This window comes from Ictidomys tridecemlineatus, chromosome 2, assembly GCF_052094955.1.
Source record: "Ictidomys tridecemlineatus isolate mIctTri1 chromosome 2, mIctTri1.hap1, whole genome shotgun sequence".
Classification (NCBI taxonomy): domain Eukaryota; kingdom Metazoa; phylum Chordata; class Mammalia; order Rodentia; family Sciuridae; genus Ictidomys; species Ictidomys tridecemlineatus.
Window position 1 is genome coordinate 92,364,094 of NC_135478.1, and position 17,402 is coordinate 92,381,495.

Consider the following 17,402-nt stretch of genomic DNA (forward strand, 5'->3'; position numbering starts at 1 on the left):
CCTGCTTCAGGTCTTCATCTTCAAAAAAAAAAAAAAAATCAGAACCAAATATCCTGGATAGTCCCCACCTTGGTCCAACATGTGCCTCACACAGAGTCATTCAGCTTATCTACTTTGACAAGAATCTAGTTCTAGAATTGGAATCAGCTTCAGGAACTGAAATCCAAAGGAAAAAGAAAAGGCAACAGCCCCTTTCTCCCCTTGACACTTGCCCAAGTGTCCTCTGGGCAAATCATCACTGCATGCCATTAACTGTGGTATTCCCCCCATGTGGAGATGTCCCGGCTGAGTGCCGCAGCCCCCTCCCACAGGGCGTGCACATAGATGACTGGGGGCCCATGGCCTTCCACCCCTAGCAGCAGGAAGCCAGTGATCCACATCCATGTCATGGCCGTGGAAAAATGGGACACGGAGCAGGACAAGCCTCCCTTTAAAATGATGGCTTTTCTCAGCACACAGGAGGGTTTCCTGCGGGGAGAGTCCTGGGACAGGAACCTGAGAAGGAGAGCAAAGCCCGTGAGAAGCCATAGAGAGGCAGGAGGCAGTTCCCATGCACACCAACGCCGGGGGCAGAGCAGCTGAGCCTGTTCTGGAAGCAGAGAGGAGACTCGAGCACTGAAGCAGCTCCGCAGAAAGGACCGCTTCAGAACCAGGCCTTTAAAACACTCCAACTCGAGTGTTCTATTTCAGGGTGATAGGAAGAAAAATAATTCTTTAATTTCACTCTCTTGTGCCAGTAAATCAAAGCAAAATGTTTTGGGGTTCTTTTCAACTGGATTCACAGCTGGCAGGGTACACCAGAAGCAGCGCTCTGAATGCCACTTTGGTGAGGTTCTATTGGGTGTTTATCTTTTTTTTTGTCTTTTTTTTGGAACTGAGGGGTCAAACCTAGGGCTTTGAGAAGGCAAGGTAGACACTTTGCCACTGAGCCAACTCCCAGCCATACTGGATGTTCAATCAGAGGAAGGAAGAAAAAACAGCATGCCCAGAGGCATTGCTACTAGAAAAAGCTCCCTTACAGTAAATTTATTTTTTGTGTATGCGGGATGGGTGCTGGGGATCAAACCCCAGGGCCCATATATGCTATGCAAATGTTTTACCACTTAACTGCATCCCCAGTCCAAGTGACAGTATATTTAGAACACAATGTGGTCACTGAAGAATGCTGGCCTCTGGTTTCAGAACTAGGGAATATACTGTAGCTACAAATGGGAGTTTATACTTCTTGTCAATAGCACTAAAGGTGCTGGCCAGCAGGGGGAGCGCGTGTGAAGCATCAGTGCTGGAGCTCACCCACAAGATCAGACAACTTCCAGAGGAAGTCATCTAATGTGTCCTATGCTGTCAGCCCTCGCAGAATAATTCTACTAAAATTAGAAGACATTAGGGATTAGGCGAAGAAGGCCAGACCTCCAGACAAATTTTTTTCCTTTCATCAAATATTCTTTATAAAGCAAGCACTTGCCTATTAATTAAGCAAGTGAATTTGTGGAGCTTCATCATTACATACAATTTCTTCAGGACACAAATATAATTGCTTTGAAAGCCACATGCACAGAAATATTAAGGTCAATGTCCCAAGGTCAGCTTATGCAGTTAGTATTTGAGTATATCAATAAGCATTTTAATCTGGAATCAATCTGTGTTAACAAGGGAAATATCCACACAGTGAAGTGCCCTCTTACATTCTCAGGATCTTCAGAAATCTGGCTCTTTTGCTATCAGTAAAAAAAAAAAAAATAAAAAAAAGTAAACAACAAAAAAAGAGACTGAACTAAGTTTTCAACATGTGTTAGAGTTTCAAGATGACTGATTAATTTCAAGTAAGTTTATCAGACAGACTATGCTAGCCTCGTGCAGATACATAATTTTAACTTAACCCTCCCCAAAATACCAGAGGCTACAATTCATGTGAGTTAGATGATGACATGAAACTTCTAATGAGACTGTGGGGTGTTTTTAAATGGATGAGAACAACACAAAAGTCAACTGAAGGAATGTGACCGTATATGAAATGGATGAGGAAGACAACTGTACAATTATTAAAAACCATTCTGTTCTGGATCCTGTAAAACTAGAATTCAAAAAGTGTTCCCCTTGCTCTTTGTTGACTGTGAAAATATTTATTTCCAAAGAAACCAGAGCTGCTGTTGGGAAGGGCCCCTGAAACCCAGTGTAGACAGCCAATGGACCCAAGAATCGTAATGGTGGCAAAAATGTTACCTTCTGAGAACCACACTGACCTGTGCAGCTTTTACTAAAACATATTACAGATTAAAAGAATAAAGCATTTGCAAAATTTTTAAAAGTTGGTAATTTACATTTGTATTCATATACCTGGCAGTGGTTTGAAAAGCATCAAAAACCAATTAATTCTGGTGTCTAATTCAAAACTAATATGAATAATTGTGAAGAAGAAACAATATATCTGACTGTAAAGGAAAATTTGTATGAATTTTAAATATGCCACGAAAGTAAAAGCTAAAATGTAAATTTGCTCTTCTTTTTCGCTCTGGTAACTAACTACTTTCTTTTTTTGTATATGGTGCTGGGAATCAAACCAGGGTCTCCCATGTGCTAGGCAAGTGCTCTACCACTGAATCACATCCCCAGGACTGATTCCTTTAAAATAATAAATAAACAAATAAATAAACAAACAATTGCAATATAATTTATTTTTATAGAGTTACCAAGATTTATCCTGCTCAACTGAAAAACATAGCTGACAAAGGCTTTGTTATGGTCCTTGTTATGGTCTATTCTGATGAAATTTAAAATGCTCTTTTAAAATGCCACTTCTACCCTCGCACCACAAAAAAAGTATCATTACTTATTTATTTATTTGGAACTTGGGATTAAACCCAGTGACACTCTACCATTGAGCTATATCCCCAGTCCTTTTGATTTTTTTGAAATAGACAGGGTCTTGCTAAGTTGCTGAGCCTGGCCTTGAACTTGCAATCCTCCTACCTTAGCCTTCTGAGTTGCTAAGATTACAGGGGTGTCACCTGGCAAAAATGCCTCGCAAAAAAATGTCATTTCTCATAATTAGAGGAATGAGTATAGTCTCACTTAGGATAGTTTTAAATTGAGAACACACTGCCAGGTTATGACTTAATGAAATCCAATTCACAGCTTTGAATTCTGAAACATGAGCACAGAAGTGAACATGTCGCTCTGCTACAAGAACTGGGACACAAGTACTTCAAGCTCCAGACAGGAACCATCACCTTGGCCACAAAGCCTTGCTCACAGCCCCACTTGGCAAGAGGCTAGGGTGCTGACCATTCTCTCCTGAACGTTTAGCAACAAAGGTCAGCGGGCACAGTATGTCACCTACATTTGTCAATACAGGCACCCTTTTTAATTTTAGGGAGCTGGGAGGGTTTACCTCAAGATCGCCTTTGGTAATTGATTCTTCTTCAACCCGGAACTGAAGGTCCTCAACTTTCCTGTGGAATAAAATAAAAAGAAGCACTTAAGATAGCAACTAAGGACCATGGCTACCTTGTACCCCCACCAAAATCTGTAATCAGTATTCTGGAGAACTCAAATAAAGTGAAAAGGAATACCTTGGAGTCCCAAAAATAAAGAAATGCATTTTGGGGGCTCCAGTTTATAATAGTGATACTCTAATTATTTAGAAAACACCAAAGTTTTATTCAGGTACAAACTCCAGAAGGCATAAGGTTAAGATTTGAGAAAAATGCTGGGTGTGGTGGTGCATGCCTATAATCCCAGGGGCTCAGGAGGCTGAGGCAAGCTTCAGCAATTTAGCAAGGTCCTGCAACTTAGCAATACTCTGTCTCAAAATAAAATATAAAAAGGGCTGGGGATGTGGCTCAGTGGTTAAGTACCCCCAGGTTCAATCCCAAGTACCAAAAAAAAGAATTGAGAAAAAGTAACTGATTTCCTTGGTCACAAACACAGAATGAATCTATCAAAACAAGACTAGCCTAGCCAGGTATGGTGGTGAACACCTGTAACCCCAGTAACTGGGGAAGCTAAGGCAGGAGGATTGGAAGTTTGAGGACAGCAAGACTATCTTGAAATTTAAAAAAAAAGATCTTGGGATGCAACTTAGTTGTAGAGCACTTGCCTACATATGCAAGGCTCTGTGTCTAGTCCCCAGTACTGCACACAGGTACACAAGGTATGACCAGCCTAAGAGGAAAATGTCTTTTTCATGGAAACAGGCTCAAGGCTTCAAGCGTTATTCCTAATTTTCAAGAGAGAAGCCAAGGGAGAGTGACGCAGAACACAAATCTCTCTCTGTCACCTCATATCAGATGTTTAGGTGAGGCTAGCAGGCTTCTCATGCAGAAGAGGCCCCAGTTTTATTGTCTCTAAGGCAATACCAGCACTGCTCCAAGGTTAGGAGAATGGAGTGAAGAATGATTTGTGGAGGAAGCCATCAAGAATCCTATTCTTTGACTCTAAAATGCACATTTTCTACTTTCTCACATTGTGAAATCTGACACTGGGCATGGTTTCAATCTATGTCATCACAAAATCAATTACATAAAGTGATATTCAGAAGATTTAGAAAATCTAAGTAATGTCCACACTATTAATCTCCCACCTTTTTTTTTGATGCTGGGGATTAAACCCAGGAGCATACACACTAAGCATGCACTCTACCACTGAACTATGTCTCAGTCCCACATTATGCATCTTTCCAAAATTGGGTGCAAACAAAAGGGAAATAGGACTGGGATTGTGACTCAGTGATAGAGCGCTTGCCTAGCACGTGTGAGGCCCTGGGTTCAATTCTCGGCACCACATATAAATAAATTAAATAAAGGTCCATTAACAACTAAAAAAATATTAAAACAAAACAAATTTTAAAAAAAGAAAAGGGAGACAAAGTTCACACTCAAAGTGCAAAAAAAAAAAACAAAATTCTTCAAATTCACTGTTACTTCTGCCAAAATTAAGAATAAAAAATCCTATTCAATTAAATGGGAACTCTCATTATGCGTTAAAACACAAGACTATTTGGGAGCTGGGGAACATTTCTGCAGTCAGAGTGATTTAGGGACAGAAGCAAATGGCACTCTCAATCTCTCCTTGCCAGCCAGTTTTTGAATATTTCTGTCTCCAGTAAGGAAGACAGGCCTTGGCAAAGCCTGTATGGCCCTCACTGTGTACCTGGGACTTTCCTGGGCAGGCAGTAATATTGTTATTACTGAACTAAGTTGCTCTTATCAGAAATGACAGGATGGTAGAGGACAGAGGACAGCTTCCCAGAACCCAGGAATGGTCACACAGTTTCCATATAGACACTTCTCAGAGGTCTTGTTTGTTCGTGGTCTCAAGGAGCCTCCTTGTTTAAGAACCAAATTTCTCTATCTCACACCACTTAGCATTTGATTTCATACTGACTTGAATAATTCTCTAGTTGCTCCTCATGTGAGAAATTCCTAAGGACTAGGATCTTGCATCAATCATCAGGCATAATATATCTCATAAATAGTAATGACTTGAACTAGAACAGCCACAGGTGAAAACTGGTTGGAATTACCTCCACATTTCTGACCAAGGACACCATCAGGAGATATCTCAGTTTGCACAGGGAGCTCAATAAATCTGTTAATCAGGTCATGTCTAAATGAATCCAAACTTCTTAAAAAATGTCAAATCAAAGTGCATCTTCAGCTACTTGGAGAATAAGGAAGATCACAAGTATGAGGCCAGTCTAAGCAATTCAACCAGACTGTTTCAAATAAAAAATAAAAAGGGGGCTGGGACTGTAGATCAGTTGGCAGAATGCTTGTCTCTGACATACAAGGCCCTGGGTTCAATCCCCAGCACAAAAAAAAAAGGGGAGGGGGTGCTGGGGATGTAATTCAGTGGTAGAGCAAGCACCTCTGGGTTCAATCCCCAGTATTGCCAAAAATAAAAAATACAAAGCACACTCTCTTTATCTGCAGGAAGTGTGTTGGGTTTCTTTTGAACATACTCATCCCTTTGGTTCTGAAGGTGAACAAGAAGGTTGTTGCTGGGAAATTTCTTCCTAAGATCATTTAAAAGGAAAAGCACACTTGCACTCAAAGACAGTTAGGGATCACCTTTTCTCCTCCTCCAGTTGGTTGAGAAGCTCCACCTTCTCTCTGTCGGCTGCTTCCACCATGGTTCGCAGCTGGTCCATCTTGGCTTCCAGCTCCAGGACATGCTGGAGAAGCAAGGAGGAGAGTGAGTGGCCACATTCTGACCAAGACACAGGCCCGGGGTCCTCCAAACAGCTACTGGTAAGGGTTACCATGTTGGGTGGGCATTACTCTAAAACCCTGTCATCTCCAAATGCTTTCTACCTTAATAGGTTATTCTCAGCAGCTTTCCGAGAAACTACATGATGAAAAAACCACCATAAAAATCAACAAAGGGCAACAGTTAGCCGACTCTCCTCTTTTCTGAAGCTGAAACGCATGTCAATAATAATCGACAAACGGGAGCTAGGATGGCTGCCAAAGCCTGATTGAACAGTGGCTTAACACAACAGGCCCAGAGGCCTGGAAATAAAGACCAAAAGGCTGAGGACGAATCAGAAGAACAAAAAACTGCACCCAGGTCACAGCTTTCAAACGAACTCAACCCAAAAGCTGACACGCGGTGCTCTCAAGACCAGCTCTTGGCTCCAAGCACCAGGTGCACCACCTCCTCACTCAATTTAGGAACCATCACCATCTCCACAACAAGGTCAGCGCCAGTCTTCACCTGGTCATGCCCGTCCCGGGCCAGGGCTAGCTCCTGCTCTATCTCCCCCACGTGGCTGGTGGCCTTGGCCACCTCGGCCCGCTCCAGGTCCCGCTCAGCCAGCAGCTGCTCAATGTGCTGCTGCTTCTCCTTCAGCGCCTCCTGGAGGGCAGTGGTGCCCGAGATCTTGCGGGCGTAGCGGGAGGAGGTTTCAGTCAACTGCAAAGGAAAGTCAGAGAAGTGAAGGGCCATGGCGCTACCAGGGAGACAAGCAGGGAGCAAGGCATGCATGGCGGGCATCTCCTCAGCAAAGCAAGAGCACACACGGTTGGCTCGAGGGTCTGCCAAGTGCTAGGCAAGGTTCTCAGCAAGAAAACAAAGACAGCATAAACCTTTGCCTGTGATCCTCACATCAGCACAATGAGCCCAGGGAACAATCCAGAAGGCGTTTTGAAGACCACATGGCTCAAATCACAAGCACTCTGGGCTTAGCTGACTGGGCCTTGTAGGAATCTAGAAAAATCCCACAGGACCCATTTAACAAGTTTCTCTAGATTCTATTTCAGCCTGTGCAACAGTTATCTTCTCATGATGATGTTTTGGCCAATCTTTTGATCCTTAGACTTGAGGTTGAGACCTTTTTAAGCTTCTTAATCTTCTAAATACCATTAAGATTTGAAGAAGTCACCCTTGGAGTCACAAACTTTTCTTCAACTGATTAAATAGTTGTTTTTTTGTCAGAAATCTTCATCCTTCTTTCGAAAGGAACGACATGGGAGATCTCAACCAGGAATCCACTTCAAGCCCTGTTCCCCAACCAGCATAGAGGCAGATAACGGTACCTGCTTTCATAATCATATGGCCCTGTGTGACTGAGTGGGGTGTCTGGGTGTGACACACAGACAAGAATGGAAGGGAAAGCAGATGGGGAGAGGGGAAGAGAGAAGTTTATGGACAAAGAAAAATAGGCTAAAGGGAAACACGTGAGAAACAGGAGACCAAAGAAAGAAAACAAGGGAAGAGAGACGGACCGGGACCATCAGGCTGCCATCTGCTAACTTCTGCTATTTTATATCTAATCCTCCACCTTGGGCTAAAGTCACGTAAAATCCCAAAGAAGACTGCTAACTGATGCACTGCTAACTGATGGCAGGTGACTGGAAGAACTGAGGGCTCCTCTGCGCTAGACCCTGGAGGAGTGAGCAAATGGCTCTGCCTGCGGCCCTGTCCAAGGCCTTCAGCAGAGCCCGGCTCCAGGGCTACTTGGCCTTTACTCCACCTTCTGCAGTCAAAGCTCCGCTGTCGCCTGAGTGCTCTTCAGTCAGTCTGTTGAGCCTCACTGCAGGATGTAGACTGATGAGATCTTTCAAAATTAATAATTCAGCGATTTGGTAACTATATAAAGAGTAAGGGATCTGGTCAAATCCAAATTGCCTTTTGCCATTTCATTTAGTGAAACTTCTGGAATTAGTTTAAACATATTGGAGGGAGGGAGTTCCTATTCTTTTAACCATTTGACCCCGACTTTCTACTTTCATGATATGGCTAAATTATTCAGTTATAACATCTCTTATGTAGCTAACATCTCTTCTTGTATACATTAAATGTAAGGTCCCAAACCAGGTACAGAGATGCCCAGAGGGCTCCTGCAAACACACAGGGTCGTGCAGGAAGCTTTCAGACGCCAAGGGAAACAGAATATCTGCTGGACGCCCTGGAAACAAGTGGACAGAAGCGATTTGGTTTCAATACCGCATTCCAATTCTTTCCACAGCTCCCCATCTTTGCAAAACTGGGTTTTGGCCACTGCCAACATAAAAAACAAGTCCTGTGCAAAAATCAGTGCAGCCCAGCAAATGAAGGTGGAGATGGTAAATCTAAAGACTGACAAGAAGTGCCAGAACAACAGGGCACAGTATGTCACTGTGATTATTAAAAATGAATTTAAAACATTAATTTTTCTTTCAGCTTCTATTTTCCTGGGACAGAAATGCATCTCTGAGCAATACAGTCAAAAAGACACTTTTAATTATTTTATATTCTTGTCATTTTCATTCATGGTTATTTCTGATTCAGAAACTACAGCCACCCTGGGCTGAGGTGGTGGTAGAGCACTTGACTGGCATGTGTAAGACTCTGGGTTCAATCCTTAGCACCACTGGGGGGAAAAAAATGAAAGGAAGGAACTAAAGCTACCTTACACAAACACACAGACAGGCTGTATCACAGGGCAAGGAGACTCATCTCTCACGAATTTTCCTTACTAAATGAGGTAAGCTAAGAGAAATCAGAACTTGCCTAAGTAAGAAGAAAGACCGGTAGGAGCAGGAGGGGCTGGTATTTCCCAAAGAAATGACATCCATATTGGAGCTTGCAGACCCTCTCTGAACAAGGCTTTGCCCAAACAAAGGGGTTTTCATCCACCTCCAATTCATTCTGGTCACACTTTCCTCCTAAGAATCCATTTGTAATTTTTCTGTTGAGAATGCAGTCCTTTTTTTCATATGCAAACTGAAATAGTCCTCGTGGTATTTATTTTACCTGAACATAAAAGGGGAAAACTCCAGCTGGCTGGCAGAAGAGTCCAACCCCACCTAAAGAGTCTAGTCCTCTCCTTTCTCGGTCCCGAGAAAATGAGGTCAAGGGCGTTCACCCTCATGAAGCAGAGACGCTGAATTCACTCTGGAACAGAACCTCATGCTGCCACTTTTGATGTCAAAGGCATCTGCCTCACCTCAAGTAAATACATTTAAAGGCAGGGGATGAGGCCTAGAGTTACTGCTCTTGGCTCCAACAGAATACCATGTTAACAAGAAGATCAGGGCTGGGGATGTGGCTCAAGCGGTAGCGCGCTCGCCTGGAATGCATGCGGCCCAGGTTCGATCCTCAGCACCACATACAAATAAAGATGTTGTATCTGCCGAAAACTAAAGAATAAATATTTTTAAAAAACAAAAACAAAAAAACAAGAAGATCAAGGTGCCATTGTGACTCTGATGAACCTATTTTCATTGCCCTGAATGAGCAAAAGGGGAAGGAGATAAGGGTCAAGAGAGGAGAAGAGAGGGCCAGGAGAGGGAGGAGGCATCATGATGTAGCTTTTCCTTGCACTCTCTGGCCATGCCAGGAACATGTTACACACTGACTGCTTTCAGGGAGCCAGATTGTTTTAATATAATATTAAAATCCAAAAAACAAGCTTTTCTCAAAATACTTAGTTCCTAAAAATATTTGAAGAAAAGAGAAAGAGACCACACTTGAGAAAAAAGATCCTCCAAACCTTCCCATCACTTTGGCCCAAAGTAATTTCAGAGAAGAAATTAAGCAGTAGTTGCAATGGATTCACCAAAAACTGGTAGATTTTTAAGTCTAAGAATCCTAGCCAGATGTGGTGGTGCACACTTAGAGCTATTTGGAATCTATGACTTAGAATCTATCCCAGTGGCTCAGGAGGCTGAGGCTGGAGGATTGCAAGTTCAAGACCAGACTCAGGAATTTAGCAAGACCCTAAGCAATTCAACAAGTCCCTGTCTCAAAAACTAAAAAGTGCTACATATGTGGTTCAGTGGATAAGTGACCCTGGGTTCAATCCCTGATACCAAAACAAAAAAGAATCTGAAAAGCGCTATTATAAACCCTTCTTCTGTCAAAAGCTACATTCCAGCTGGAGTTGGCATGTTAACAGCTTACTTGCACAGCCCTTGGCAGCAAGCCACGGCCAGCACTCAGCACAGGGACAAGCAGAGCAAGGGCGCCCGCAGGGGGCAGCACAGTGCCTGGGAGGCAGAGTTCTAAGAAGAAGGGAGGCTTACTAGTCCTGTCCGACTGGGCTTGCTGCTCACAGAGGAGGCCACGGAGCTCATGGAGCTGAGGGAGGAGGCGGACGGGCTGCGCTTCAGGCTGGCAGACGTGGTGGCCATCACACGCCTCACTGCGGCAGCCTTGGCTTTGGCTGGTGTAGTGGAAGGGAAGCCAATCTTGGTCACTTTGTGGACCGGAGCAAACAAGCCATATTTGGGTTGACACTGAAAATACCTTCAGAGAAGAACAATAAGAACAGCAACAAAAACAATTTAATTACAAAAAGTAACACCTGTAACAGAAAGGCTCTCCAAAGTAAGTGTGCCTGGTGTGCTGGGACTTGCACCTGGAAGCTGGGCAGGTGGCTTTCCCACCTGTGTAGGTGAGTGTCAGGTGGTATGCTGGGAACAGCATGGCAGCACGCTGTTCATTAGCAGCTCAGGTTCAACACATAATATTTCTACCACCTGGTAAATGTACAGCAGAGGAGCTCAACAATACAGTGTCCCCATTTAATAAAGCCAGGCCACACAAAGGGGAAAAGCACACAAGTCTTGACTGCCAGATCCACCAAGTCAACATGGAGAAATTCTAGTAATGTCAGCTATTGGACAACCTTAGAGCTCTTCATCCTTGAGAATAATGATGGTCTAACATCAAGAACAGGTGGTTTCAGAACCACTGCTGCACCCACCAAGAGGTTGTTATCTCCACAAGTCATCCACAAGTCATTATATTTGGCAGATTAAGCCCACATGCGTACAATCAACTGTGCGTGCCCTACAAGTAGAATGTTACCCACAACACTTCAAAGATCAAGGGAAGCATTAAATATACTGTATACTACTAACAATGTGCATCCCCGGGGCTGGGTGGTGGCTCAGTGATAGAGCGCTTGCCTAGCATGTGTGAGGCACTGGGTTGGATTCTCAGCACCACATATAAATAGATAAAATAAAGGTCCATTGATAACTAAAAAAAAAAATGATGCATCCCCTGTCACAGTGCCCAAGGCCTCCAAAACATTTGAAAGTAAGCAGAGAAATCCCTCTTGCACTCCTTTGTGCTGCTCTTTGACTCCCATCAGGTATTGGAGGCCAGAGGCAGTGGTTCCTGGACCATGGCTCTCTCGCCAAAGGATGGAATTCTCATCAGACAGGAAGACACAAATTCAGTTCTTTTCCTAACAAAGACAGTTACCTTCTCTTCTCTCCATCCCACCCCCAGATGTCCTAGAACTTGTAGGAACTTCTATAGTTTGCTATCAAAAGGGAAAGAAATAGCCAGGTGTGATGGCGTACACCTGTAATCCCAGCAGCTCAGGAGGCTGAGGCAGGAGGATATCGAGTTCAAAGCTCTTCACTTCAGCAACAGTGAGGCACTAAGCAACTCATTGAGATCCTGTCTCTAAATAAAAGACAAAATAGGGCTAGGGCTCAATAACTGAGTTCAATTCCTGGTACCCAAAAAAAGGAGGAAGGATAGCACGATGTTTCCTATTTTGAAAAATAAACTAGGTTAGGTGGTACAGGAGTGCGATCCCAGCTACTAAGGAGGCCAAGGCAAGAGGTTGAAGCTCAACCTGTGCAACTTAACGAGATCCTATCTCAAAATAAAAAATAAAACTCAAAAAAATGAGAAATTATACCCCATCTGATTCAAATGTATGGTATGTCAAAATTATTGTACTGTCATGTTTAATTAATTAAAACAAATTTAAAAAGATAAAAGATAAAAGATAAAAAATAAAAATGGCCAGTAGCACACACCTATAATCCCATCATCTTAAGAGACTGAGGCAGGAGGACTGCAAGCTCAATGACAGCCTCACATATTTAACAAGGCCCTGCTTCAAAATAAAATAGAAGATGGGCTGGGAGGCGATTCAATGGTAAAGCACCCCTGGGCTCAATCACCAATACCAATAAATAAATAAATACTAATAAAGGCTGGAGATATATAGCTCAGTGGTAGAACACCCTGGATTCAATCCTTAGTACTGGGGAAAAAGAGAGAGAGAAGAAGAAACAACTGCTGCACTGGTTCAGAATCTATCAAGACGTATCAAACTTTACTAAAGAGACAATCAAATTCCAGCAGGGTCTCGGGAAACAAAAGCACAGCTCTTCAGAACACTCGTTCCTATTGCACCACGCACACGGACAGTAGCTTGAGCTGCCTCACACACAAGAGGAAGACACAACCTCAAGAATCCCAACTAACCTCGTTCCAGCGACGGCACCATCGTTCTTCCCAAGAGGTTCGTCCAGCTCCACACCACACCATTCCCCCTTGGCAAAGTCGGTCTCCCCAAGAAACCGGACAACACCAGCCTTGGTGCCACCAACCTGGAAGAAGAAAAGGTTAAAATGATGAGATGGACTTGATTCTACAGCTTACTCCTTCATCATTTCAGCAGCAGCAGCTTCTCAGCTCTTTGGGAGCTGTCATAGACTGGCAGTTACCTGGGTGACTGACATTGCCAGTCTGATCCCATACCTGGCATATCCCAATAATGAAACAGCTTGTGTAATGTACAGTCACTAACACTGCTCTCCAAAGCAATTGCTCCCTATCTTAGAAAAATACTTTTATTGCTCCAGAGCAATTTTCTTGGTTGAAAATAAATTTTTGCTACAAATAAAACCTCTACATTATTAAAAGGAAGCAGAATTCACCCATAATCCCTACATAACAAGTACTGTTTATTTTCTCATACTTTTTCTTTCACATATTGGTCCATGAAGGCAGTGACATGTGCATATCCACACATCCACAAAACACGCTTAGTTTGGGCCTAACTATAAGGAATATGAAAATCCATTGTGAAGCTCTGTTTCCTCACAACTATTAAAATCACTGTGTGTGTGTGTGTGTGTGTGTGTGTGTGTGTGTGTGTGTGTTTTTCTGGGAATCAAACCCTGGGCCTTACGCATTCAAGGTAAGCTTTCTACCAACTGAGCTATATCCCCAGTCTCTCATGTTTTATTTTATGTGAACTATTCCAAGCCATGATTCACGCTTAACTTTGGTCCAAGCCAACCTGGGCAACTTAATGAGATTCTACCTCAAAATGAAAAATAGAAAGAGCCAGGCATGGTGGCACACGCCTGGAATCCCATCAGCTTGGGAGGCTGAGGCTGGAGGATTATAAGCTCAATGCATCGGCAACTTAACAAGGCCTTGTCTCAAAATAAAATACAAAAAGTTCAATATGTGAATGTTATCTTTAAAATTACCTGACCAGCACTACTAATTACTCTTTCACTCACATGGACATGAAAGCACATATGTGTTTGAGTCTCTGTGCATGTTCAGAAGTCCCATATTTGAGCCCCTGCGCTCGTAGTACAGTTATTGCTACAGTACAGTTGGCATTGCATTTGCTAGCACTTGTCTCCCTTGCTTCTGTACTGCTTCAGAATGTTCCTTGATTTTTTTACTTTTTTTCTATTTCTTTTTTCTCAATTTCCAGTTCAAAAACTTCCCCAATTTGGGGCTGGGGTTGCAGCTCAGTGGTAGAGCAGGTGGCTCACATGGGTGAGGCACTGGGTTTGATCCTCAACACCACATAAAACTAAAGGTATTGTGCCCACTTACAACTAAAAATATTTAGAAAAAAAAAAAAAAACTTTCCCAATTAGAAGAGAGGTCACTGCAGGAAATTAAGTCTATCACCAGCAAAATTATAAATCAATGCATGTACAGTCAGAAACAGTCGCTGCTAACATTTGGATTCATTCTCCTCCAGGTTGCTGTGGTTGAATATGGTTTGTTCCCACCAAAATGCATGCTGAGGCCTGGTTCCCCCAGCAGCAGTGTTGGGGCCCGGCAGGAGGTACTGAGTGACAGGGACAGGGCTCTTATGAATGGATTAATGCCTTCCTGTCGGAGTGAGTCCTAGCTTTAGTTGGGAGTGGATCAATTACGCCACAGTGGCTTGTTATAAATCGAGTTTTGCTTTTCCTGGCTCTCACTTCTGTACATGCTGCCTGTCCTTCTGCCATGGAGCCCTCATCAGGAACTGAGCAGATGCCTCCACCATGCACTTGGACTTCCCAGCCCCCAGAATCATGAGCCATAATAAACTTTTCTTTCTAAATTACCCAGTCTTGAGAATTCTGTTACAACAAAAAAATGAACTAAGAGGCTATTTAGTATTTCACAGATGAGCAGCAATGTGCAATTTGTCTACTTTTCTTAAGAAATGGTCCTCTATTTTTTTTTTTTTTTTGGTACTAGGGATTGAACTTAGGGGTACTCTACCACTGAGCCACATCCCCAACCCTATTTTGTATTTTAATTAGAGATAGGGTCTCACTGAGTTGCTTAGTGCCTCACTTTTTGCTGAGGTTGGCTTTGAACTCATGATCCTCCCCTCATCCTCCTGAGCCTCTGGGATTATAGGAATGTGCCACCGTGCCTGGGGGGGTCATCTTTTTCTTGTTGATTTCAGAAAACTCTTTTTATTTGATGAATTAAAATACTATATAAGTTAATTCTTGAATAGGTAATATATTCTTTTTTTTTTTAAAGAGAGAGAGGGGAGAGAGGGAGAGAGAGAGAGAGAGAGAGAGAGAGAGAGAGAGAGAATTTTTAATATTTATTTTTTAGTTCTCGGCAGACACATCATCTTTGTTGGTATGTGGTGCTGAGGATCGAACCTGGGCCGCACACATACCAGGTGAGAGCGCTACCGCTTGAGCCACATCCCCAGCCCGGCAATATATTCTTAAGGCTTTAAAAAATATAAACCTGTAGAGCAGGTTTACTTACTATACTCTTATATGCCCTTCATATACATTCAAACCACCACAGGTAACCAATATTCCTGATTTTGAGGGTGTCCTTGCTCCTGGTATTTCTTTGGCACATAAAAGCAAATGTTAGGGCAACCCTATCAGGTCCCGCCTTGCCCTGCGGGAACTCACTCTCTTTTCTTCTCAGTTGAATAAGTCCTACTCAAAATAAAAACAGATGTTAACTTATATTTTTCTTCTCTTTTATTTTTACCCAAAAGGCAGTGGTTAATAAAAAATAAAAATACATGTCATCTCACCATATAGATGCATTCATACATTCTAACTTCATTTATTTTTTTTTCTGGGTACCAGGAATTGAACTCAGGGGCACTCGACCATTGAGCCACATCCCAGCCCTATTTTGTATTTTATTTAGAGACAAGGTCTCATTGAGTTGCTTAGTGCCTCCCTTTTGCTGAGGCTGGCTTTGAACTCTCCATCCTCCTGTCTCAGCCTCCCAAGCTGCTGGGATCACAGGCATGTGCCACTGCAACCAGCGGAGGATCAGGTTTTTTTGAGTTAAAATAAAAATCAACTGGGCGCAATGGCACATACCTGTAATCCCAGTGACCCTGGAGGCTGAGGTAAGAGGATCAAAAGTTTAAAACTAGCCTAATCAATTTAAAAAGACCCTGTCTCAAAAGAATAAAAAGTGGGGGTGACTGGGAGCATTGCACAGTGGTAAAGCACCCCTGGGTTTAATTCCTGATACCAAAAAGAATAAAAAATTTTGAAAAAAAGGCTAGACATGTAACTTAGTCGTAGAGCATGCCTGGGTTCAATTACCAGTACATACATTCATACCTAAGTCATTTTGATTAGTTCTTTAAAAAAAAAAAAAGAAGAAGAAGAAGAAGAAGAAAGGGGCTGGGGATGTGGCTCAAGCTGGTAGCGCGCTCGCCTGGCATGCGTGCGGCCCGGGTTTAATCCTCGGCACCACATACAAAGATGTTGTGTCTGCCGAAAACTGAGAAAAATAAATATTAAAATTTTTTTAAAAAAGAATTAATATAATTCAAAACAAAACAGAACTGTGTTAAAGTCAGGAAGCCCGGTCTGAGAGCGCAACTCTACAGACCAGTGGGGTGCTTATCTAGCATGCTCAAGGCTCTGTTTCTATCCCTAGCACCACAAAATGAACAAATGAATAAAAAAATTAAGAGCACCTTTGGGAGATAATTTATTTTATTGGTCATCACAAGGAATCAGCTTTTCTAAGTTTCCTTTTTCTTAAGTTCTCGGTTTGTTTACTTTTGTCTTAATTATTTTCTTTTTCCTTTTAATGTACTGCTCTTCCTAATTTTGCAAAATCAATAGTTTAATTCTAGTATCTCTTTTTAATACCTAAAGCATTTGTTTATAATTTTTTCTGAATACAACCTTCTGAGTTAGAAGTAAGGCATGCTTCTTTTCAGCTTTATTTAACCCTTTGCCAAAGAGGAAAAATATCAGAGGCTCTGGAAGAAAAACTTTTTGTGCAACTGTTAAGGGGTTCTCCAAAGGACCATGAGTTGAAAGCTTGGTTCTCTGGCTGGTGGCACTAATGAGAGGTAGTGGAAACTTCAGGAGTTGGGGTCTAGTTGGAGGAAGGAGGTCATTGGGGCTGTGCCCCTGCAAGGAATATTGGGATTCTAGCTCCTCTTCCTCTCTCTCTCTCCTCCTGGCTACCTTGAGGTGAGAAGTTTCCTCCACCAACACTTCTGCCAGGATGTACCCTGCTGCCACAGACCCAAAGACAGGGCCAAGTGACCATAGACTGAAACCTCTGCAATCAATTTCCTACTTCTATGTGGTTTATCTCAGGTATTCTGTCACAGAGACGGAAAGATAACACAAACTAGTTTGAGGACTCAAAGGATGATGTTTTCAAGGCAGTATGGGCAGGAAGGGCATGTGAAAGTGACAGCAGCAGGCAGTTCTGGGATATTTCAGAAATGTTCTGATGTCATGCGGTCATGCAAAGCTTGAGGGGGTCAGGGAGAAAACTCAGTGGACAGTTGTCCCATGTTTGGCCATGTCACCTGCAATGCCAGCAGAGTAGGCACGCAGCACAGGTGCTGAATAAATGAAAGATGACCTTCTCAGTTTGCACCCATATGGTAA

The 17,402-nt window shown here is 42.8% G+C and overlaps 1 protein-coding gene across 23 annotated transcripts in view; it reads right to left on the bottom strand.

Annotated features, from left to right (window-relative positions):
• The window catches only part of Clip1 (CAP-Gly domain containing linker protein 1), a 115,396-nt gene that overhangs the window by 56,366 nt on the left and 41,628 nt on the right, over positions 1-17,402 (bottom strand). For 13 of the 23 annotated variants that reach the window (XM_078039250.1, XM_078039256.1, XM_078039264.1 and 10 more), the window contains 6 exons: positions 12,721-12,845; positions 10,509-10,731; positions 6,718-6,915; positions 6,072-6,175; positions 3,392-3,452; positions 1,686-1,718 (listed from right to left, as the gene is read on the bottom strand). In XM_078039250.1, coding sequence (XP_077895376.1) covers positions 1,686-1,718; positions 3,392-3,452; positions 6,072-6,175; positions 6,718-6,915; positions 10,509-10,731; positions 12,721-12,845 — 744 coding nt within the window. The remainder of the gene's footprint in view (positions 1-1,685; positions 1,719-3,391; positions 3,453-6,071; positions 6,176-6,717; positions 6,916-10,508; positions 10,732-12,720; positions 12,846-17,402) is intronic. The other 10 variants (XM_078039270.1, XM_078039259.1, XM_078039254.1 and 7 more) reach the window with 1 other exon arrangement.